Genomic DNA, 23,963 nt, shown 5'->3' on the forward strand with positions numbered 1-23,963 from the left:
GAGAGAGAGCTAGAGAGAGCGAGAGAGAGCTAGAGAAAGCGAGAGAGAGCGAGAGAGAGCGAGAGAGAGCTAGAGAGAGCGAGAGAGCGAGAGAGAGCGAGAGAGAGAGAGAGAGAGAGCGAGAGAGAGCGAGAGAGCGAGAGAGAGCTAGAGAGAGCGAGAGAGAGCGAGAGAGAGCTAGAGAGAGTGAGAGGCCAGCCTTCCGCCCAGTAGCTACCTGCCAAACAACAGCGCCACCGGTTGCGCGGGCAGGCCGGCAGAAGGCGCTGAGGTGGCGGCTGCTTCCGCTGTCCGGTCCCAGTAGCTGCTCGCAGCCACCTGAGCTACTTCCCTCTCCGGGCCAGACTCCCCACACGCTGTGAAAGGAACTCTCCCCCCCCCCCGCCTTTTAAAGCCGCATCCCACTTTACAGCCGCTTCCCATCAGCTGCCAGCAATGATGGATAGACTTGGCTATCCCTCAGTATAGCAACATCAGTCTATCTTTCTTGGCTAACAACCTAACCTTCGGCCTCCAAGACGCAGGTAAATTTTTGTGCCTTATATTTGGGTAAGAAATAGCGTCTTCATTGCCGGGAAATACGGTAATTATCTTCTGCTGGCTCTGCAGCCTCCAGCATGTCAGCAGTGAAGAACTGTGCCCTCTCCTCCAAAGCCACACAAACCGCCAGGATGCTGGATTGGCTCAAGGCATCCATCTTTTACATAAATGTTATCGGACTTGGCACAATGTGCAAATATTTTATGTAAGATAAACCAAATATGCTCGCTGATATCTGTTTATTGAATGAAGAAAAATGAGAAACAATCTTCTGATTAAACAACTTTCTTGGTACTTGACAAAGTTCATAGAAAAATGCCATTAATTTAGGAAATGTTTCATTTTTCCGTTGTGAGGTTAACGCTGCACTATTTATCAAATTAATGATTTTTCCCACTGTTTATGTTCAAAATAATAAATTGTTCATTGATGAATCATATTTCGGTCTCCTTGCTTTTTCTGGAGAGGAACCAAACTTTCATCGGATCTTTCTTGCCCTTCATGCTAACCAGATCTCTGTACTCCAGTTGAAACTGTTCATCCGAGTTCTCAGCATTCATAAGGCATCTAATTATAAAAGATTATGCTAATTAGGACATTTTTTCTCATTTTAAGTGCAGGTTGAAACAATATTAATTCAGAAATGGTAAATGTGCAAGATATAAACATGATGTGCTCCCCTCCCCCATCACATGATTGTAACAACACCATTCACCATGAATTAAACTGACACTCACCTGTATGTGTAATCAGAGACATTGATCCTCCCTTTTTCTCCAGTGGTTTCTGTCCTGCTTGTTAGGTTAACAGTATTTCCAAACAAACAATAGCGAGGCATCCTCTGGCCTATTACACCAGTGACAACTTCCCCAGTGTGAATGCCAATAGTGATCTGAAGTGAAAGAAGATATAGTCTGAAGAAGGGTCTCGATCCGAAACGTCACCTATTCCTTTTCTTATCTGAGCCACTGAGTTACTACAGATTTTTGTGTCCATGTTCTTATATAGTTTATCGATATAATTTTAGTGAATCCAATGCTAGCAGCATCTGAGCTGCTAGATAATAATCCTCAGATAATGGTCCCAAGAATGGTCCCAACCCAAAAACGTTATCTGTCCATTTTCCTCCACCGATGCTGCCTGACCTGCTCAATTCCTCCAGCACTTTGTGTTTTAGGAGACAAGCAGGATGGATTCGCCAGCTATTACAGGGCTGTTGTAATGCCACGTTGAACCCAAGAAGAATATATTCCAGTTAACACAATGATGTTTACTTTACAAATCTTATCTACAAACATGCCATCCAGGCCATATCAGAACCAGGGGTCACAGTTTAAGAATAAGGGGTAGCCCATTTAGAACAGAGATGAGGAAACACATTTTCACACAGGGAAAAAAAATTCACCCTGAGAGTTGTGAATCTGTGGAATTCTCTGCCACAGAAGGAAGTGAGGCCAATTCACTGGATGTTTTCAAAAGAGTTAGATTTAGCTCTTAGTGCTAACGGAATCAAAGGATATGGGGGAAAAGCAGGACGCTGTACTGAATTTGTATGATCAGCCATGGTCATATTGAATGGTGGTGCTGGCTTGAAGGGCCAAATGGCCTACTCCTGCACCTATTTTTTATGTTTCTATATCCAAGCAGGATCTTTCATAAAACCGTCAATAGCATTTAAAACCTTGTCTGCAGTAACAAAAGTTAAAGGAATATTATTAGCCCGAGATAGGCTTAGGTTAAATTTGTTAGGATTAGGGTTATGGTTAGGTCCTATAGGGCAACCCACCTCTGCAAACATCTTCTGCCGGGGCGAACTGTACCCACCCATCTAATTGGTGAACTGTTAAGGGTTACAAACAGTTCTCTTCTACAGAACCTTGCCATAACATGTGAAAGATCTGTATCCAATTTTAGTCACCACATTCTACACAGGACATGTAGGTGAGGAGTTGAAGGATTTTGAGGAGGGTTGTCAGAATGGTTCAAGGAATAAGGGGATTTAGCTGTATGGTTAGGTTGAAGATGCCTTTAATTTATTCCCTGGAATAAGAGGTGCTGATTTGAAAAAGATAGAAACATCGAAAATAGGTGCAGAAGGAGGCCGTTCAAGCCAACACCGCCATTCATTGTGATCATGGCTCAACAAGATTGCAATTGGTTTAGATAAGATTAAACAAAGAAAAAAGGTGTTCCCATTAGCTGTTTGTACAAGGATGTAGGGACACATATTTAAAGATACAAGAAGAAATACAGAAGGGCCATGTGGAAGATATTTTTCTACCTAATAAAAATGAATGAACTGAAATTCACTGGCTACAAGAGTGCTAGAAGCAGTGACAATAATTTCAAAATACGAGAGGCTCTTCAAAGTACACAGGCAGGGCTTGCAGTGTGGAGCAGGGAACTAGGACTATCAGGACGCTATGCAGAGAGACGGCATGTACTCTGTGGACAATTGTTCTTCCCTGTGCCACAACTACACAGTTTATTTCTTCACAAATTTATGCTTTCAATTTACCACCATCTTAAATGTTAGTTTTTCATGGAATCTTTTTTTTAGCAATGGAATATTTGTTGATGAGGAATTGTTCATCAGCATTTACAAGGATTTTTTTTAGATGTATCGCACAGAAGGTGAACATGCACAACGGATACCATTTCGGAGTTTATTGGCTAACCTGCACAGGTTCTCCATCTATCTGCACCTGTCCTGCGATTTCCATCATGTCTAACGCCAGGTGACATATGGAACGAGCATGATGGACACATGGCTCTGGCAGGCCGCTCACAGTCATGTACTTATCGCCAACTGTCTCCACCTGCAAAAAGAAGGGCAAAATTTATGCTGGCGTGGGAGTGGGGGAGGAGTGAGGAGTGGGGTGCCGAGGTAGGGTGCAAGGGGAGGGAGGGGGTAGAATAATGGGAGATCTGACACGGGATACTTTGTAACTTTGCAAGCGCCCTTATGTGGTGACTATTTGTATACCTTGGTTATGCAAGCAAAGAATTTCACTGTGACTTGTCACATGTGACAATAAAGTATTCAAGTTCAAGTGAGTTTATTGTCATGTGTCCCTGTATAGGACAATGAAATTCTTGCTTTGCTTAAGCACACAGAAAATAGTAGGCATTTACTACAAAACAGATAAATGTGTCCATATACCATGATATAAATATATACACACATGAATAAATAAACTGATAGTGCAAATAACAGAAAGTGGTTGGTAATAATCAGAGTTTTGTCCGAGCCAGGTTTAATAGCCTGATGGCTGAGGGGAAGTAACTATTCCTGAACCTGGTTGTTGCAGTCTTCAGGCTCCTGTACCTTCTACCTGAAGGTAGCAGGGAGATGAGTGTGTGGCCAGGATGGTGTGGGTCTTTGATGATACTGCCAGCCTTTTTGAGGCAGCGACTGCGATAAATCCCCTCGATGGAAGGAAGGTCAGAGCCGATGATGGACTGGGCAGTGTTTACTACTTTTTGTAGTCTTTTCCTTTCCAGGGCGCTCAAATTGCCGAACCAAGCCACGATGCAACCGGTCAGCATGCTCTCGACTGTGCACCTGTAGAAGTTAGAGAGAGTCTTCCTTGACAATCCGACTCTCCGTAATCTTCTCAGTTCCATTCATTGGAAGATGCTAATAAAATAATAAACAATCTAAAATTTTGAGATACATAGCAAATCATACAATACTTTCAATTGCTACATTAATTAAAAACTGTTTGATCAGCCTTGCTATATTCTTCTTCAAGTCTTGGCCTCAAAGAACCCTTCTTACCTGGACTCCCCTGGCCTGTATGGCCTGGCTGTCCACACCCACAAAGTAGGTGGCACTGCGGTGACCTAATCCGCGAGTTCTGGCGAGTTTGCCCTTGACTCATACTCGCAGCATGGTCGACATGAGGTCCTAGGAGGTCTTTGTAATTCTCCTTCATGCTCGAGAGTAGTCCCCGCGTACTCGAGGCCTCAGCTAGGTTGCGGCGTATTTTTCAACGTTGAAAAGTGCCCACGAGTAAAAAAAAGTCGCCATGGAAAAAATCGATACTTTTTTTACTCCTAGGGTTAGTCGAAGTAGGTCGTAGTTGGTCAGCATGTTATTCGTAGGTAATTCAGTGTAGTCGAAGGTAGTCGTAGATAGTCTTCAACATAGTCGAAGGGAGGTCGAAGGAGATCGAAGGAGGTCGTCTTCACTCTCCACTATTCGGTGTCCAATTTTCCCGAAGCTAGTCGAAGCTAGTCTTCAACATAGTTGAAGGATGTTGAAGGAGGTCTTCTACATAGTCGAATGAGGTCTTCAACATGACATTTTTTCAAACTCTCTTAAACACTTCTAAACTCGCCAATTAGGTCACCGCAGTGGGACAGCCCCTTTATGCTTGATAGATTTTTAAGAGCTCTGACATTCAGGGATATTTAATAACTATTACAATGAAGAATATTCAAAAAGCCAAACAAATGTGAAGGTTTTTTAGATCAGAAAGATTGATGAAAGATATAAAAACTGTTAGAAATGAGTAACTGCATTGGACAACAATAAAATAATTAAAAATAGCTTCTTCTTTGTGTGTCATTTGCAGGTTTGGTACCCTTGTTAACATTGGGTTTTGGATTGCATGCCTGGTATCACTTGGCATGGGGAATGTTACTAAACTGCTGTTGGTCTCAATGGAAGACAGAACATAGCAAAACATTTGTATTGCACTTTTGTCCAATCCTTGCACCAATTTGAATGCTGAGTGGTCAGAGCTGCCAAATATAGCCACGGACTAATTGGACAATAATTTGAAATTATCTGTCTGTAACAAAATTAATCACAAGTGTGTAATCTGATATAATCTGTCACATGGAAAATATTAGGACAAGTGAGCAAATGCTTGGTCTAGAACAAACAAACAAACTCAGAGAAACTAGGAATTGCAGGTGCTGGTTTACAAAGAAAAGACAGAGTGCTGGAAGAACTCAGTAGGTCAATCAGAATCTGTGGGGGGAAAGGGATGATTCTGTTTTGTGGTGAGACCTTGTAACAGGATTGACAGTGTAGAAGAAAGATAGCCAGTATAAACGAGAGACATACAGTAAGGATGAGACAGATGCTTATAGATAAGTGGAACCAGGTGATATGGTGATGAGGGGTAGATGGACACATGTGAATGATGGGGTGGACGTTGTTTGGAGATATTGACTGGAGAATGATAGGTGGAAACATAAAAGGGAAATAATTGGGCAGGGAGTCAGGCTAGGGGATGAGTGGGAAGGGAAAAACAGAGGCTGGAAGGCCATAAGTAGAACTACATAAGGAAGGGCTGATGGGCAGACAGAACCAAAGATCTTATAGCAGAGCAAGATAGACCACTCCTCCGAAATCCAATGGACTGACGTGTAGTACGTGACGGAACGTCACGGCCACCATTTCTTTAAGCGACACGCGGGGAGAGAGGGATCGAGAGAAGGGAGAGGGATCGAGAAGGGAGAGGGATCGAGAGGGGAGAAGGAGAAGGGGAGAAGGGGGAAGAGGGAGAAGGGGGGAGAGGGAGGGTGGAACGATATCATGTTATAACGTTCAGCCGTCCCATTCCGACCAAAGATTATAGAGCAGAGCTACTCTAGTATCTTTGATTGCAACCGCCGCCGCCGCCGAACGCCCCGGCCCACCATTGCACCCAGAGATGATAGAGCAGAGTTGTATAATCTTTGATTGCACCCTTCTTCACGGCGGGCTTGTGATCTTTGCTTGTGATGTCTCGACAATTCGAGGGCTATAACGGGTAACAGCCGCCGCGTTCTCGGACTTGAATCTGAGCTCGAAAAATCTCGTGGTCACTGGGCCTAATGTGTCCCGCGGGCCATATTTTGGAGACCAATCCCTTACAAGAACAAAACCAAAAACGTACAGAAGTGTTAAAATTGTCTTTATTATAGTGGTAAGTAAAGATCTATTAAAAATAAGTCTACTAACTTTCTAATGTACCGACAAACCTAGTTTCACAATGGCCGTTGATGGGAGAACAGAAAATAACATTTTCACGACAGAATATCGACTGAAAATAATAATAATATTTTCTCACCTTTCTTTTTTATTGGGGAACCTAAAGAATGACAGGTCTGGTCGTTTAGATTTACGATTAGAACAATTGATAGCGGAGCAGTGAGATGAAGATTTAGATGAGGACGCCATGACAGCCCAATAAAATGCTCAATAAAATGGTGTCGACAATCACACACGTCATACTACGCGTTTTTCGAGGAGTGGTCTATCTTGCTCCTCTATAATCTTTGGACAGAACTGGAGTGGGGGGGGAGAGATAGGAAAGGTTGACCAGGAGAGAAGAAAGCCAGGTGGATAGGTGTGTGTGAGATTGGCAGACATAACCAGGTGATGGGCAGGCAGAGCCAGGTAGGGCAAGGTAATGAATCAGGATAATGTGGGTGGGGGAGTGGAGTGATAGGACAGGTTTGAATTCCTAGAAAAATTCTGTATCATGATATTCTATAACACAAAGCCACATCACCTGTGCATGAGTCAAGGCATGCCAGTTGAAAAATAATGGTGTTTCTTTTTATTTTCCAACACAAGTTCTGTGAGAGTAAATGTTATTCCCTTTTTCATTTTTTTGGGTAGTGGTTTGTAAATTTTTTAAACAAAATGTTTCCATTACCGAATGGCCATGACATGGGTGTTACCTGTCACAGGCAAGCATGAGGAAACAGATAATTCTCTATGTCGCTCAATGACTTTAGGAGAAGTATTATTATTACTCTGCAAAGTGTGGATAAGAACTAAAATATTATTGCTCTAAGTGTGGAGGTAACAGATTCACTGGTCACCTTCCATCTGTGATTTAACAACCAAAGATTACAGAATAAGTCAGTTGACAACTTCTACAGGCAATTCTATTTGCACCATTTCTATTGAACATTTCAGAGATAGGTGATAGCCCAATAGCATGCAGAAATCCAAGTATGAAAATCCAGCCTTGTTCAATGTTGCTACATACATGAAACATAAAAGGTTCCACTTCGAAATCAACTACAAAAATGTAGGTTTGGTCCAAATATATTGATTTTAGATTCGGAGTGTGAAGCACAGCTACTGCAAGAATTCAGCAGCAACCAATGGCAAATTTCCAGATGATAATATTTACTTCTAAATTGAACCAAATGAGAACAGGGCAACTCACCTTAAACACATAAGGGTTTTTGCGTGAATCAGTGAGGATGTCAAACTTTGTGTAAAGATCATTGAGGAGATTTACAATTTTCATAGCTCCTTCAGTTGAGGCATGTTTACTGCAGAAGGAGTTGAATCCAACAATCCCACTGAACAGGATGGTTACATTGTCGTAACGTTTAGCAGGAACAGGATGCTTGTGTCTCAGCTCATTGGCCACGGAATGGGGAAGAACCGAATACAGTAACCTGAAAAAGGATGAATGCATACAGATTTTCAATGTTTTAAATATTCTCCTAACATTTAAAATAATTCAATTTTACGCACCTAAAAAGGCACTTTAAATTGAAGATGCATAGCAGATCAACATACAAGTTGTTTGAGGGTCTACCGCTGTAAAGTTCTGTTGTAAAAGGTCTAAAGGGCATTTGCTGTAGGACATTCCATGCAGAAGTAACTGTCTCAAAGACCATACCTATCCTCCACTATTGCAGAATACATGAAGAAAAACAGGTGCAGATCTTGTTCATATGTTGCATGGAGTGAGGATGGGTTGTGAGCCTCAGAGGGGAGAGTTGGGCATCATTTGGTGAGAGGGAGAAATTATCTTTGCAACCAGGAAGACCAGGTCAAGGATAGAATTGCAATTGGGTTGGGGCAAGAGTTGTGAATGATTGTGGGGTACTGAGGAAAAGCTGTTGTGAAACACAAGCTCATAATCAGTTTTAAGCAGGTCCTCTTTATCAGTGAAGATAGGAGACACAAAATGCTGGAATAACTCGGTGGGATAGGCAGCATCTCTGGATAGAAAGAATGAGTGTTTTTTCAGGTTGAGACCCTTCTTCAGACCCTTTATCAGTGATAGGTCTTCACAGCTTGGTTCTCACCCCCTACAACTAATGATGAATGGTGCACTATGCAACCACAAAACTGTTCAGAATACGGACTGTAAATTATTTATTATGGGCTTCTTTCAAAGAGTTAGCATCATTAAAAATCTATTGCAAATTTGTTTACTTCTTATTTATTTTTTGTCTAAAAATAAAATTTGCATGTTAGTTAATGACAAAACCAAGATCCAGTGAGGTATCTATCTCAATATCTTATAACAAGCAAAGGGAATCCTATGAAACCACAGCATAAAGGGAACTAAATAAAGGTATTTGTTCCATTTTTAGGTACAGTATCTTTGGTGCAGCATCCATTCACACATTGCCATTAGGTTGTAAATTAACTGGTCAGTACAGAGGAGATCCTACAATATGTTGCCTTGAAGTTACAGGAAGAGACAAGATAGGCTGGGATTGTATTCCCCAGAGAGGAGTACCAGTAGGGCTTCGTTCCTGGACCTCAAGGCTGTTGATGAGGCCAAAAGGGAACTGTTAGCATTTTGGTCTAGGTAGGTAACATGTGCTTTAATTTCCTGCATGTTGGTCCAGGCAGTGGAGTCCAGCATTGTCCGAGGGTGGGTGGTGGCAGGCAGTAGGTGAGGGTGGAAGAGCATAATAGTCCAGGTTAGCTAGGAGGCATAGTAGGTATCTGACTTCTTGCTGGGTATGTGGGGAGTCAGTAATGCTGATACTGTAACTAGTCCAGGTGGAGTGACGGGAGTGTCGGAGGACTAATGCCCCTGTCTGACTTAGGAAATCTGAACGGAAACCTCTGGAGACTTTGCACACCACCCAAGGTTTCCGTGCGGTTCCCGGAGGTTTTTGTCAGTCTCCCTAATGGTCGAAAGTGGTTTCCGCTTCTTCTATGTTCCGGCGATTATTTCAAAAAATTCAAAACTTGCCGCGACTAAAAATAGGTTGCCGTTTTAAAAATCGGTAATTTTTTAGTCGAAGCCGGTTGCCATGCTAGTTGATGGTGGTTGCCGGAAGGTCTTACCTTCCACTACCTGCAACCTCCAGAAACCACCTGCAACCTCCAGCAGGGGCAATAGTATATCCAGTGCTGTACCTGCTCATTCTTACATTACCACTTCCTATCCTTAAGACACCCATTTATTCACACCAGATTATTTGTATGTTCCATGAGCTGCTGCACATGACTTAGACTTGTGCAATCTGATATGTACATAATTTCTCACATTTTCATTTGGAGGCTATGTGATTCTTAAACATCATAATCCGGTAGGAAATACATATAACCTGTAAATCTAACTGATATAACTGATCATTTTAGTTTTACTCCTTTAGTTTTTACACAACCTTATCATCATGAAATATCAGTGAGCACGAATTTACAAATTATTTCCACTGAACGTGTAATTTTATTTACACCTCCTTTATTATCAATGTGCTGTGAATAAATTATGCAATCTTTGACTAATTAACCACAAAACAATGTATTTAGTCTACCATGCCCGAGTTAAGTTTCTGCAAGAACAGGCAATTTATCTAATATCCCTGTTCTTTCTCTAGCGCCTTGGAATTGCTTTTCATCAACTGACTTACTTTTGAGAGCTTCCATTTAATCTGCATGCGTCACTCAGTGCATGGAAGGCAATCCACGTAATTTGCCAAGTTTAAAAAAAACATTAATTTCTACCCTTGCTGTTTTGACAATTATCTTGAGTCTGTCTCCTCTGTTTATAGAGTCTAGAGTGGTGCAGAACAGAAGCAGGATCTTTTTCCATGACGCCATTCCTGATCTTTTTGTCCATCTCTCCTAATCCCTTTTGCCCACATTAGGACCTGGTCCTTCCTATTGAAGTATCTACCTAAATGCCTCTTCAACTTAGTAACTGTATCGGATTTCATCACCTCCTATGGCAGCACATTACAGATATCAACCCCTCTCTCGTTATAAGACTTCCGCCTTAGAATCCTATTAAAACTCATTCCTATTAAACCTATTCTATCTTGTTTCTTAACATCTTGATCATGGGAGAAAAAAATTGACCATCACTCTATCTACGTCTCTCATAAACATATTTACTTCTATCGTCATCCCTCAGCCTCCCTGCTCCAAGGAAAACAAGCCCAACCATTCATATCACTCCTCATAACTAAAATTCTCCAATCCAGGCAACATCCTATGAATCTGTTCTATCTCCAGTGCAAGCACATCCTTCCTATACAATGGTGAGCAAAATTGCACACAATACTCCAATGCGGCTAACTGGTGTTTTGTAAAGTTGTAAACTTACCATTCCAGTTCTTGTAGACAAAAATGCTGGAGAAACTCAGCAAGAGGCAGAATATATGGAGCGAAGGAAATAGGCGACGTTTAGGGTCGAGACCCTTCTTCTCACCCGCTGAGCTTCTCCAGCATTTTTATCTATCTTTGATTTTCCAGCATCTGCAGCTCCTTCTTAAACATTCCAGTTCTTGTATTATTTGCCCATACCTATGAAGGTACATGTGCCATTGCATTCTTTGCCAACCTATCTCACGGTGTTATCACTTTCAGGTATTTATTTACTTATCCCTTTACATTTTCAGTTCGTCAACATTCCCCAGTGCCCTAACATTTACTGTATATCTTACTCCTCTTCCCAAAATGTATCTACTCATACTTATCAGGATTATGGACCTTCAATCAGAAAGGTATCCTTACACCACTATACTCTGCCTCCTATCGCCAAGCCAGTGTTGGATTCAATTAGCCAGTTGCTGTTGGATCCCATGTGCTCTGGACGAGGCTACCATACAGAACCACATCACACACCTTACTACATCCATATAGACAACGTCTACCTTCCTGCCTTCATCACTGAGTTTCTTCCAATCTCCTGTGTTAAAATATTTCATAGTTTTACACAATTTTATTGTGCCTTTCTAACATTCTCTGCTATTTTTCTCAGTTTTTTTAATACCAGAAAATGTCCTCTGTATTCATGTTGCTGGCTTGAGATGAATTAATATCAGTACCAAAAATACAATACAATACAATATTTATTGTCATTTGAACCTCAGTGAGGCTCAAAAGAAACTCTGTTTCTACAGCCATACAAACAAAAACTATTCCTACCAGACATACAACCAATTTAATTCACACAAACATCCATCACAGTGAACCTCCTCCTCACTGAGATGGAAGGCAAAGTCTTTTCTCTCCCCTGCTCTCCATTTTTCTCCCGATATTGAAGTCCCAGGTGGGCGATGGTGAGTCCCACGGCCATTTTAGGCCGCGCCGGTCGATGTACGGCCCCGCTCCAGGTCTAAATGTCACTAAGTTGGAGCCCCCGGCGGGCGCTGGAATGTCCCACGGCCATTAAAGCCGCGCCGGGCGATGTATGGCCCCGCTTCGGGTCGTTCTAACCCCGCGACACGGGCTGGGGAAGTTGCGTTACGGGAGCTCCGGAAAACGGTCTCTCACCCGGACCCGCGAGCTCCCGATATCACAGTCCACAGAGTCGGTCTGCAGCAGCGAGCCACCACCGCTCCCCACGCTCCGAGGCTGATGGTGAGTAGTCCGCAGCTCCGCAGGCTCCGCGACTGGAGCCCCCAGATCGTTCCGGTTGGAGGCCGCTCCATGGTGCTAGGCCCCAACGACAACGGAGACCCAACAGGGAAAACGCCGGGTCCCCCGTGCAGGGAAGAGATTTTTAAAAGTTCCCCCCCACCCCCCACATAAACACAGTTCAAAACAGTATAAAAAAAACACAACAACTACAATTAACTAGACAAAAAATTTTTTTTAAAGACAGACAGGCTGTAGGGGGCGCTGCAACAGTGAGTCGCACCGCCAACTGGAGCTGTAAATTAACTGTACAAACCATTCACTTCCTAGCCTGAAGTAGCTTACCTGTCTGTCTTTTTCTTTTCATCTTCCAGTTCTCGCAGAGTATGTTGCAGGCGATCAGTCAAAATTTCCAGTTCCTGTGTAAGTTTGTACTCTTCTCTGAACTGCTCGCCTAGCAGAACAAGATCGCGTGTAGCATCATGCATCGGGATATCACTGAGATAAAGGCCTCTCCTTGTCAGGTCATCCAAATTCATCACACTGGATTGAACATGAGAAAATATTTAGAAAGGTTGAGACATTCATTTGAGATGGGTGGTCAATGCTGGGCATGATCGTGACAAGGAAATGTGTGTCCAACAATATCTTGCTGTTGGTTGGACATACACTGCCTTTTCATCTGTGTCCTGAGTTAGTGAAGTGAGGTCCTCAAGTGAAACTCCTGATAACTAGGGATTATCATTTCAGGATGTGATGGGGAAGACACTTTTTCATTCTGAAATATGTGAACCTTTGGAATTTATAATCCTTGAGGGCCTTGCATTCTTTGACAATGAAGACTTTACTTACTTACAAAATTCTTAAGGGGTTGGACAAGCTAGATGCAAGAAGATTGCTCCCGATGTTGGGGAAGTCCAGGACAAGGGGTCACAGCTTAAGGATAAGGGGGAAATCCTTTAAAACCGAGATGAGAAGAACGTTTTTCACACAGAGAGTGGTGAATCTCTGGAACTCTCTGCCACAGAGGGTAGTCGAGGCCAGTTCATTGGCTATATTTAAGAGGGAGTTAGATGTGGCCCTTGTGGCTAAGGGGATCAGAGGGTATGGAGAGAAGGCAGGTACGGGATACTGAGTTGGATGATCAGCCATGATCATATTGAATGGCGGTGCAGGCTCGAAGAGCCGAATGGCCTACTCCTGCACCTAATTTCTATGTTTCTATGTTTACTCATGACTGAGACTGGTTAATTTCTCTGCCTCAGAGGGCGGTGGAGGCAGGTTCTCTGGATGCTTTCAAGAGAGAGCTAGATAGGGCTCTTAAAAATAGCGGAGTCAGGGGATATGGGGAGAAGGCAGGAACGGGATACTGACTGGGGATGATCAGCCATGATCACATTGAATGACGGTGCTGGCTCGAAGGGCCGAATGGCCTACTCCTGCACCTATTGTTTATTGTCTATTTGTGTAGATTTGTGAAAGGCAGATCTGAGTAAGCCTTGAGTAGATTGAAGTCTTGAATAAGTTTTCATTCTTTGTCAACGAAGACTCGCTCAAGACTGAACCTGGTAAATTTTGTATACGGTGAGGGATTGTAGTTGACTCGGTACAGGTGTTTGTGTAAATTTACCATGAGTGTAATGAATACTGAAAAAGGTTCAAGGGGTGCTGGAGCCTCACCCACTTGTTCCTCACCCACTTGTGTTCTGTTACATGTTTGAAAAGAAAAATAAGCTACTTTAAAATTAATATTGATACATCGTGTCTAGAAATTCTGTAAAATTAACGCATAACTGCTTGACACATGAAAAATATACCTGGGAGAACACAGGAAAAGTATGTTATCAGCTTCAGGCAAATAGATCATCTGCCCCTTCAACCGTAAACAGCAGATCTCAGCACCCGTCAGATCATTGTAAGATTCTGCCTTTTCTACATTCAGCAAATCTTCCTAAAGCAAGTAAAATATATATATAGATATATTTTAAAAAAAAATAAGTTTACTTATTTAATGGTTTTGATTCAGATATGGTTATTGTAATGTCAATAAAAAAAGGATAAGTGAACTGTGAGTTACCTTACTTCTTAACACAAAGACTGTGTTAATGTGTGAGAGGATTCTGTGGAAGGTAAAGTCAATGTGTGGCCGAACCAAAGAGAAAACTGACAGAAGGTTACAGTTTCCCGGCTGAAGCTACAACAGAAAGGAAAGGAAAATTACAAACCATAGGTCATTAATAGTGCAATAGATCAAGACTACAAAATTGAACCACTTCATTATCTAAGATAAAGGAGAGAAAAAATCAAGCAGCAGTTGTTTATTTCTAATTTTAATAGAGATTTGGGAATGCAGATGTTATGTATGCATTATGGAAATGGAAGGTAGGATCTCCTCCTAATTTGAGGAAGGACATTCTTGTTATTGAGGGAGTGCAGCGTAGGTTTACAAGGTTAATTTCCGGGATGGCGGGACTGTCATATGCTGAGGGAATGGAGCAGCTGGGCTTGTACACTCTGGAGTTTAGAAGGATGAGAGGATATCTCTTTGAAACATATAAGATTGTTACGGGTTTGGACACGCTAGAGGCAGGAAACATGTTCCCGATGTTGGGGGGGTCCAGAACCAGGGGCCACAGTTTAAGAATAAGAAGTAAGCCATTTAGAACGGAGACGAGGAAACACTTTTTCTCACAGAGAGTGGTGAGTCTGTGGAATTCTCTGCCTCAGGGGGTGGTGGAGGCGGGTTCTCTGGATGCTTTCAAGAGAGCTAGGTAGGGCTCTTAAAAATAGCGGTCAGGGGATATGGGGAGAAGGCAGGAATGGGGTACTGATTGGGGATGATCAGCCATGATCACATTGAATGACGGTGCTGGCTCGAAGGGCCGAATGGCCTACTCCTGCACCTATTGTCTATTGTCTATCACCTGGAATACAAACCAATATATCTGAAGATGCTCCTCAGGATCTTCCTTCTATAACAAGCTTATGATCATAAAGAGGTAGCTGAAATTCCCTGTTAATATGTAGTAACATACATCATCTTTTTACTATTTGAAGTCTACTTAATTTTAGCACTGACCATAATAATACCTGAAATAACATTTGAATAATTATTTTTTGAGAAGCACGAAAAGAGAAGAGGCAGGACAGAGCTCCCATCTACTTTTCCCCTCGTCCCCCCTGCCCCCTCACCCTCCTGCTAACTTCTTCCCTGTGGCTTCACTATCCACACCTCTACAAAAGTGTCTCACACCTTCTGTTCATCTCTGGCCTTTGTCAAGCAATCTGTCTGTGAAAAAACACCCCCCTCGCCATCCATGTCTACCTATTCCCTGCCATGCTCTGCCCTGCCTATTTTATACCTTTCTTCTCCCCCCATATAATCAGTCTGAAGAAGGGTCTCAATCCGAAACGTCACCTATCCACGTTCTCCAGAGATGTTGCGTGACCTGCTGAGTTACAGTATAGTCATAAACTTACAGTGTGGTAACAGGCCCTTCAGCCCAACTTGCCATCATGTCCCAGCTACACTAGTCCCACCTGCCCATGTTTGACCCATATCCAAACTTATCCTATCCATATACTTGTCTAACTGTTTCTTAAACGTTGGGATAGTCCCTGCCTCAACTACCTCCTCTGGCAGCTTGTTCCATACACCTACCACCCTTTGTGTGAAAAACTTACCCCTCAGATTCCTATTAAATCTTTTCCCCTTCACCTTAAACCTTCTGTATGTCACTCTTGTCCTTGATTCACCTACTCTAATAGCGCTTTCTCACGGGGCGGCTTGACGCAAGATGTAACCAGAGTGAAGTGGTCGTGGTCTAGCACAATATCACACGATATAACGGGGGTTAGATAAAGAGTTCCCACGGGTACTCGGCATTTCTGTTATTTGTGCGAGTGACTTGTCCGTCTCCCGAGCTTTCCCGTTAAATCTTGAATGAACATTGTGAATCCCCATTCATAAAAGAGAAGGTAATTGCGCGGGAGGGTTAATAATTGACAATCTGCTGCTGCCTGCCCGCTGAGTTAAAAAGTTCCCACGGTAGACTCACGATATACAGTGTAGACTCACGATATTGCACTGTCTTCACGTCGGCGATGCCAGCAGGTCAGTACCAGTCACCGGAGACATCAGGACCAACGGGACACCGACCCCCAGGCCCACTGCAAGTACTGAGATCCCAGAGACCCACAGCCAGCAGCAGCGCAGCCCCGTTCCAACTCCAGAGGAACACGCTCCCCGTAGGGACAGAAGCTGATGGTGTGCAAGGTACGTCTTGTTCTTGGGGTTGCGGATGAGGGGGCGCAGCTCGGGCTGTGACGTCTCCGGCCACCCCCCTGTACAGGAGCTGAGACTGGGAACTGTGGGGTTGTTTGCAGTTGCAGAGGGAGGGGGCAAGGGCGGTACAGTTCAGTCTCAGCTCCAGTCCAGGGGGGTGGCCGGAGACATTAGGACCAACGGGACACCGACTGCAAGCACGGAGATCCCTTGTCGCTTGCCACTTGTCGCCGTAGCAGCCCATCGGGGAGCGGATTCCTCTGGAGTTGGAGGGACAGGGAGACACAGCGGCTTTTGAGAATGGTGGGCAATCACTTCCAAAGTTCTGCCCACACAGCCAGTACACCTCTCCTACACTTGTCTCCCGCACTAAGATCATCTCGCAGAGAATGATCCCAGCCTAACAGCATGTTCATTCCAGATTACTCACCTTCTGTCCCCTCTGTCCAGCTTCCGGGTTCACCGTTCGCAGGAGTTCCCACGGTAAACGCAAGAGTTAATACGGATATCACACTGGCCACTACGTGCATATAATGTTGCAATCTTCAACCACAAGTGTACAAGTCACTCTTGGAGAAATTCAAACTTGCTTGAATTTTCTCCCGAGTCACCAAGTTACACGAGTACCTGCCGTTAGCGCCACGATGGTCCACGGTGGTCCACGAATGCCGTACGGTTATCGCACGGGGTTCCCACGATGTTCAACTCTGGTTAACTCTTGCATCAAGTCGCCCCGTGAGAAAGCGCTTTGAGCAAGAGACTCTGCATCCACCCGAGATATTCTTCTCACGGAAGTTACTTTGTATCCTTCAAGAAACATTGTCGCAGGTGTCATGTAATGAGGTTTATGGCGGGCTGCTTTACCCAGACAAGTGGCTGCAAGCAGTACCAGATATCAGGAGAACGCAACTTCAAACCAGTCAGATTCATTTCCAAGAACACCGAAAGGCACCTTAAAATGTTGCTTACAAGCTTTAGGCCAGTCTGACCCAAAGCAGACTCACTCCATTCACAGTTGGTGGCACACATGCCCCAAACTGATTCATTTAAAAAGATAGAAGATAGACAAAAATGCTGGATAAACTCAGCGGGTGAGGCAGCATCTACGGAGCGAAGGAATAGGCGACGTTTCGGGTCGAGACCCTTCTTCAGACTATTACTTCGCTCCATAGATGCTGCCTCACCCGCTGAGTTTCTCCAGCATTTTTGTCTACCTTCGATTTTTCCAGCATCTGCAGTTCTTTCTTAAACTGTGTATATATATATTCAATGGTATCTGGACACAATGATCTGTTCTGTATTTATTTATGCCTACAATATTCTGTTGTGAATATTCTGTTCTGTGCTGAAGCAAAGCAATAATTTCATTGTCCTATCTGGGACACATGACAATAAACTCTTGAACATTAACTTGAACATTTAAAAAGATAAGTTGCTCATGCCTCATATAAAAACAAAAGGTGAAGTTATGGTTTTTAAAAATATGAATGTATTAAACGTTGAAGATTTTTCACACATTTTTTAAAATATTGTCATTAGATGCGTGCTGGTAAGTCTGCTGCAGAAAATGAAAATATTGCAGGTTCCATCATCATTTAGAATCAAATTCCAAATTGTCCTAATTTGGCCTAATAGGCTACCTGGTAGGAAACTTTTTTTATCTGCATTGGTAACAGCAAATTCACTTAATGTCAACAGTAGAGCGGAAAAGGGGTAGAGGGAGAGGGAGAGGGAGAGGGATGAAGACAAACACCAATGAAAATTACTTATTTTTGTGAGTTGTAATGAAGTTGGTTCGTACCTGTGGGAGTACACGATAAATTGCATTCCCAGACTGCGTAATCATTAATTTTCTATCAAACATAATGTGGAAAGGAAATGCTTTGCAGAAGGTGAATGGACTGATTCTGGATTCTTGGGTGGTATTCTCCTCAAACCTATCCAGATCTTCTGAAAAATCCTCTTCTTCAGAATCTTTTTGCTCAATCAAAAATTGAATGTGATCACATTCGTCACTCTTCTGTTGGACCACCTAAAAATGCAGAAAGACTTGCTTTAGTAATCTCCTTACCCTCAAGCAAAGAAAAGGATCAAGCTAAGGAAGCAATTTCCATTGTTAGTAATGTTCATCTTAAAACCTAAAGTAAACCACCTCTATTAAGTTCCTTTTTCAAAAACAGTAGTTAATGTGGTCCGTAATAAAGAACACAAGGAGGAGGCTCAGTGCCACAGCTTACAGCTCCAGAGACCCGGGTTTGATCCTGACTACAAATGTCTGTAAGGAGTTTGTCCTTTCTCCCTGTGACCTCATAGATTTTCTCAGGGTGCTCCGGTTTCCTCCTACACTCCAAAGACGTACAGGTTTGTAGGTTAATTTGCTTTGGTAAAATTGTAAATTGTCCCTGGTGTGTAGGATAGTGCTAGTGTATGGGGTGATCTGTGGTTGGCATGGACCCGGTGGGCTGAAGGGCCTGTGTCTGCGCTGTAAATTTGACTTAAAAGTCCTTCTAAAGAGAGGGAGTTATATGTTATTTTCCTTAGGTAGAAAGGTGTTAAAGGCAGTAACCTCCAATTTATTCCCAGTACTAAATACATTAAAACCACAATAACCCAGCATGCTGGGGGACTTCAGTGTTGTCTGACTGAAGATTTTCCAGATTAATTGAATGTTAAATACGTCAACACATCTTTAATACTTTTTTTGTTCGGTTACTAAATTTGATACAGTATTATGATAATTTTTCCAGTAAGTTTAAACGGAGCGTGGGAAGCTGGGCTCCAGTCAGTTGGAAGAGTGACAGGATCCTAAGTCGCAGTGAGTGTTAAGGGAGCGTGGGAACTGGGATCCCAGTGAGCTGGAACAGAATATAGGAAATAGGCTTCCAGTGAAAATACAAAGGGCGGTATGGTGGCACAGCTACAGAGTTGCTGCCTTACAGCACTTACAGCACCAGAGATGCAGGTTCGATCCCGACCACGCTTGCCGTCTGTACTGAGTTTGTACGTTCTCCCCGTGACCATGTGGGTCTTCCCCGTGATCTTTGGTTTCCTCCCACACTTCAAAGACATACAGGTTTGTTGGTTAATTGAATTGTAATAAGAGTACATTGTCCCTAATGTGTGTGGGATAGTGTTAATGTGCGGGGATCGTTGGTCGGTGTGGACTCGGTGAGCCGAAGGGCCTGTTTCTTCGCTGTATGTCTAAACTAAACTAAAAGGGAGCAGGGGAACCAGGGCCACTGTGAGTAGAGTGGGAGCATACAAACTATGAGTCTGGTGAAATGAAAGAGAACATGGGAAACATTACCAGGTAAGCCAGGTACCAACCTATTGGTATTTCCAGTTAGACCACAAATCAGAGTTTTACTGTTTACAAATCGATCACACAGATAACTGTAGCTACAAAATTGGTGCAGGATGGAGCACTTAAACTTCCTTCAGCATTCGGACCACTGCAGGGATTGTAATGTACAGGCCCAAGTAGTTCTATCTCAACAGTACTGGAAACACTATCACTGGAGAGAGATTCACAAATGCTTTTGTGACTTTGGGGAAGAGTTGTAGGATTTGGGAAGAAGAAGAGCATGAGGATCTAGCAATGAAAGAGAAAAGACTGGTACATTAGGGACTGGGAAACTCAGAGAGCAAGCGAGAAATATATTGTACAATCTTATATAGGAACAGACTGAAAAAAGGAGAATAAGTATGATTGTATTAAAAAAAGTGCATATATACAAATAGATGAAGTGTATAAAATGAATGAAGAGCAATTGCGGTGTAGTGGCAGTAACAGAAACATTATACAAAGCTAGGTGGTCTCATATAATGTGTTTTGTTACTTAAATAGGTTACATTCTTAGTTCCTTCATAAACATTACATTCTTAATGCATGGTATCAAGTGTTTTGTTGCTCTCGATAGAGACTATGGATATTTCCAGGGTCAGTCCACAGGAGACATCAGAATAAACATGTGTTTGCACTATAGACAAACGACTATGGTCAAACAGAATCCAGGCAGATGCTACATTGGTGACACTGATCAACAAATTTTCAGACTTTAAGGGAATCATGCGATATGGATTAGTGCATATATGGAGCTGAGATAAAATAATCGTGATCTATCTGCCTGAATTGTGGAAGAAGCATAAACGGCAGAATGGTCCAGAGCTGAGCCACAGTAGATCACAGTAGTTATGCTGTAAATCATAGATACAAGGGCTACATCATTCACACAGTGAATCAACAGTGCTGCAAAACTAACATCTGACGAACAGACACTTATCCTTCGGAGGCAGCTATCCATTGTGATGACCTCACACACCTCACCAATCCATCTATACATATATATGTGCATGCAAAGACTGTTTGACCACCAAATGCACCAATGGCAAATGTACTCACATTACAGATGATTGCTAACTAATGCTTCACCCTCTGACAAGCAATTAGCAGAAGATGCAACAAAATTAATCTCCTTCCATGTATGCCATCTCACTTGGCATAGCCAGTGCCGGATTTAGATGAAGAGAGGCCCTAAGCTGTTCCACTTGTGAGGCCCCCAACGACCGGACAGCCATGGCGGTCAAATCTCCCACAATTCAAAGCGAGGGAGAAAGTGCCCAGCGCCGACCAGTTGCCGTTGCAGTGCGCATGCGCAGGGCGGCCGATGATGTGCTGGCCGTGGTTGTGCGCATGTGCAAGGCGGCCTGCCGTGCCGGCGGATGAGGAGCGAGCGGAGCCTGGCGGCCCGGACACGGATAGCGGGGGGAGATGGAGAGAGAGAGATAGAGAGGGGGGCCGCCCAGAGTTGAGCGGTAGGTGTTCTGCCTTGGCCGGAGGCCCCCCTAGACCTCGAGGCCCATCAATTTTTTCGGGGGGCCCCCTAGAAAGTGGGGGACCTAAGCTATAGCTTGTTTAGCTTATACGTAAATCCGGCACTGGGCATAGCGCTGGGCACTGGGGCATATGCTTTGCTGTCACAGCACTAGTAATCTCATTTCATGCTGTCTCGGGAAATGTAGCGACCAATGTAATCAGAGACCTTTTGCATCTCGGTCATTCCTTCATTATGGTAACATTGTGTGTTGAGATGTATGGCACTCACTGCTGCAGTCTGGTTTTGACAGCTGGTTGGTCAACTCCGCAAAGGAGGTGGACACACACTAATTCTGCTCACAAGTACTCAGATGCAGACCACGACGGGTGCCCCGATAGTGCCCAGAAGCATGTGAATATGCGGAGCATATTAGCGGAGTAATGAGAATGCCTGTAAAATTTGTCAAGGAGTCCTTTCTCTAACCTTTGAATGGAATGTATCAGGATCTAAAGAAGTCATCCATGCTATCTGTCCTTAGGTACATGGTACCTACCATGGCGATTTTCCCTTTATGATTTCAGACAAGCTGCATACTCTGGGCAAGAAACCCCTTATAATTCATGAATAGCTCCAAGTTCTTACTACCTTATTATGATACAGAGAGACGCCGTTCAGCCTAACAACTTATGCTAGCTCACAGAAGAGCAATCCCATTAATCTCATCCTCTCTCTTAAATCCCAGTGGTCCTGAAACGAATCCTCGTTGGTTCTTTTTGCACTTACATAAATTAAACAGTAATTTTAAGCCGTTAATTAACCTACCACCACATCTTTGTGAGGCAGCGATACTAACTGCTGTGCTATCATGCCATCCTAATCACAGTAAACAAAGGTATTTCAGCAAATCTACAGGCACATGAAACAAGCTGGATTTACTAATCAACGACAAAGATAAGTAATGAAGTTCCCATAGCAGCAAAAAGCTGCCCTGTGATATACACGGCATGAGTCAACCTGCACTCCCTGCATTAGTCCCGAGATCAAGGACTACAGAGTGCAATTAACCATCACCTCTTTGGCTGTCAATCTGCATCGCAGAAGGCCAACAATGACGCATGCATAAGAAGGATTTTACAGATAGTTCAGAAAATAACTGTTGTGGGCTCTTGTGATCAATCCTCTGGCTTGATATGAGATTATTTGCAGCTAAGTCCCCCAAAAAAGCAATGATTGATTATCCTTATAAAGAGTCCAGGTTTCAGGTGCACAAATGGTGTGGTGTACATGAGAATGCTGTAAGATCTCCTTCCATGTGAGCTGTTTACATTGTTTCCTAAACAATAATAATATGCTATAATTTTAACAGAAGGTTCAAAATAAATGTTACACATCTTTTGATGAGAATTAGAGATAAATGTGTTAAAAGTATAGTCTTCCGATCACCTGGCACTACTGTATATGAGTATATGCCATGCAACAGGATTTCTCAGGCTACAGGGTGCTAACATTTTTTATACTTATTGCCAATCTCACTACGATTGCGAATGCGCCACTTGGAATTAAAAAAAATTTGTCTGTGAAAAATCCTATGGAAATCCTGCAGAAACATTGAGAAGATATTCTATGGTAAGACATTAAGACTATTATAAGGACCTAAGGATATAAAAGGAACGGCATCTAAAATGATCAAAACGAACCCTGCTTGCAGAATCATATAAGACCTGATATGGACATTTCTGGTAAGATGGTTGTGCAAACTTTGGGCATTTATCCCAAGTTCTCACTCCCTCACAAACTCCGTTGCTGGAATGTATCCTGCTGGCTCGCAGAGAACTGCTGAGAACAACTTGCTTGTTTATATATACGTGGTAAGTGTCAGAAGAAATTACAGACAACTGACAGAATGAAAAATGCCTTTTGGCCCATCGAGTCCATACTGGCCATGTGCAAGAACATGGCAGACAGTCGTTTTCTCCACATAACCTTGCAAATTATATATTTTTAAGTACTTATTCAATTTCCTTTCAAATGCCACAATTGAATCTTCCCCCACTAATGTTCCTGACTTTGTGTTCAAGATCCCAACCACTTGCCGTATAATAAATGTTTTGTTATGTCAATTTAGGTTATTTGGCCTAAAACCTTCATTCCACATTATTTGGTTTTCTTCCTTTCTGTTATCGAAAATAGTTTATTTCTTTCTACTGGATCCAGTGGATCCTTGATGAGTCCAAGTGCCTCTAGCACATCTCTTTCAACTCTTGTTTAATGAGGTCCAAGTTCATGCATCTGAACTCGTCCATCATCCCTGCTATCCCTCTGGTACACCCTTTCACACCGTCTCCAGTCTTCAAATCTTTACTGAAATGTGGTGCCAGGAACTGGAATTAAAATTATAATTGCGGTTGACCTGGTGTTTTAAATAGGGAAATTCTGATTTCCCTGCTCTGGAAATCTGTTTATACAGCCCAGAGGATCTTGTATGCTTTCTGCAACGTTTTCCCAACCTGCACCAACACTTTCAATGCATTTTGCACATATACTCGATTTTCCTCCCTTCCCCCGACAAATTTAATGGACAAACTCTTCCTGTGTTTGAGCGTAATGCTAAATATAAAATCTGTTTTTGATAATCTGGAGGCTAGGGAGGAAAGAAAATAACTAAATATTTACAGCTAAATATAAAAGCACTTCAGAATATTTGACAACAAATCAATTTGGGACAGCACCCTAATTAGTTCTA

At 42.9% G+C, this 23,963-nt stretch overlaps 1 protein-coding gene across 1 annotated transcript in view; it reads right to left on the reverse strand.

The window, feature by feature from the left end:
* Nucleotides 1-762: 762 nt before the first annotated feature.
* Nucleotides 763-23,963, reverse strand: part of gucy1b1 (guanylate cyclase 1 soluble subunit beta 1) — a 43,110-nt gene continuing 19,909 nt past the window's right edge. Inside the window, exons 6-13 of the mRNA XM_033018619.1 lie at nt 18,205-18,435; nt 14,196-14,312; nt 13,936-14,069; nt 12,464-12,661; nt 7,722-7,959; nt 3,219-3,359; nt 1,278-1,432; nt 763-1,107 (exon numbers count right to left, since the gene is read on the reverse strand). Coding sequence (XP_032874510.1) covers nt 975-1,107; nt 1,278-1,432; nt 3,219-3,359; nt 7,722-7,959; nt 12,464-12,661; nt 13,936-14,069; nt 14,196-14,312; nt 18,205-18,435 — 1,347 coding nt within the window. The 3' untranslated portion in view covers nt 763-974. The remainder of the gene's footprint in view (nt 1,108-1,277; nt 1,433-3,218; nt 3,360-7,721; nt 7,960-12,463; nt 12,662-13,935; nt 14,070-14,195; nt 14,313-18,204; nt 18,436-23,963) is intronic.

The sequence above is a fragment of the Amblyraja radiata genome, chromosome 1 (assembly GCF_010909765.2).
Source record: "Amblyraja radiata isolate CabotCenter1 chromosome 1, sAmbRad1.1.pri, whole genome shotgun sequence".
NCBI classification, from domain to species: Eukaryota; Metazoa; Chordata; class Chondrichthyes; order Rajiformes; family Rajidae; genus Amblyraja; species Amblyraja radiata.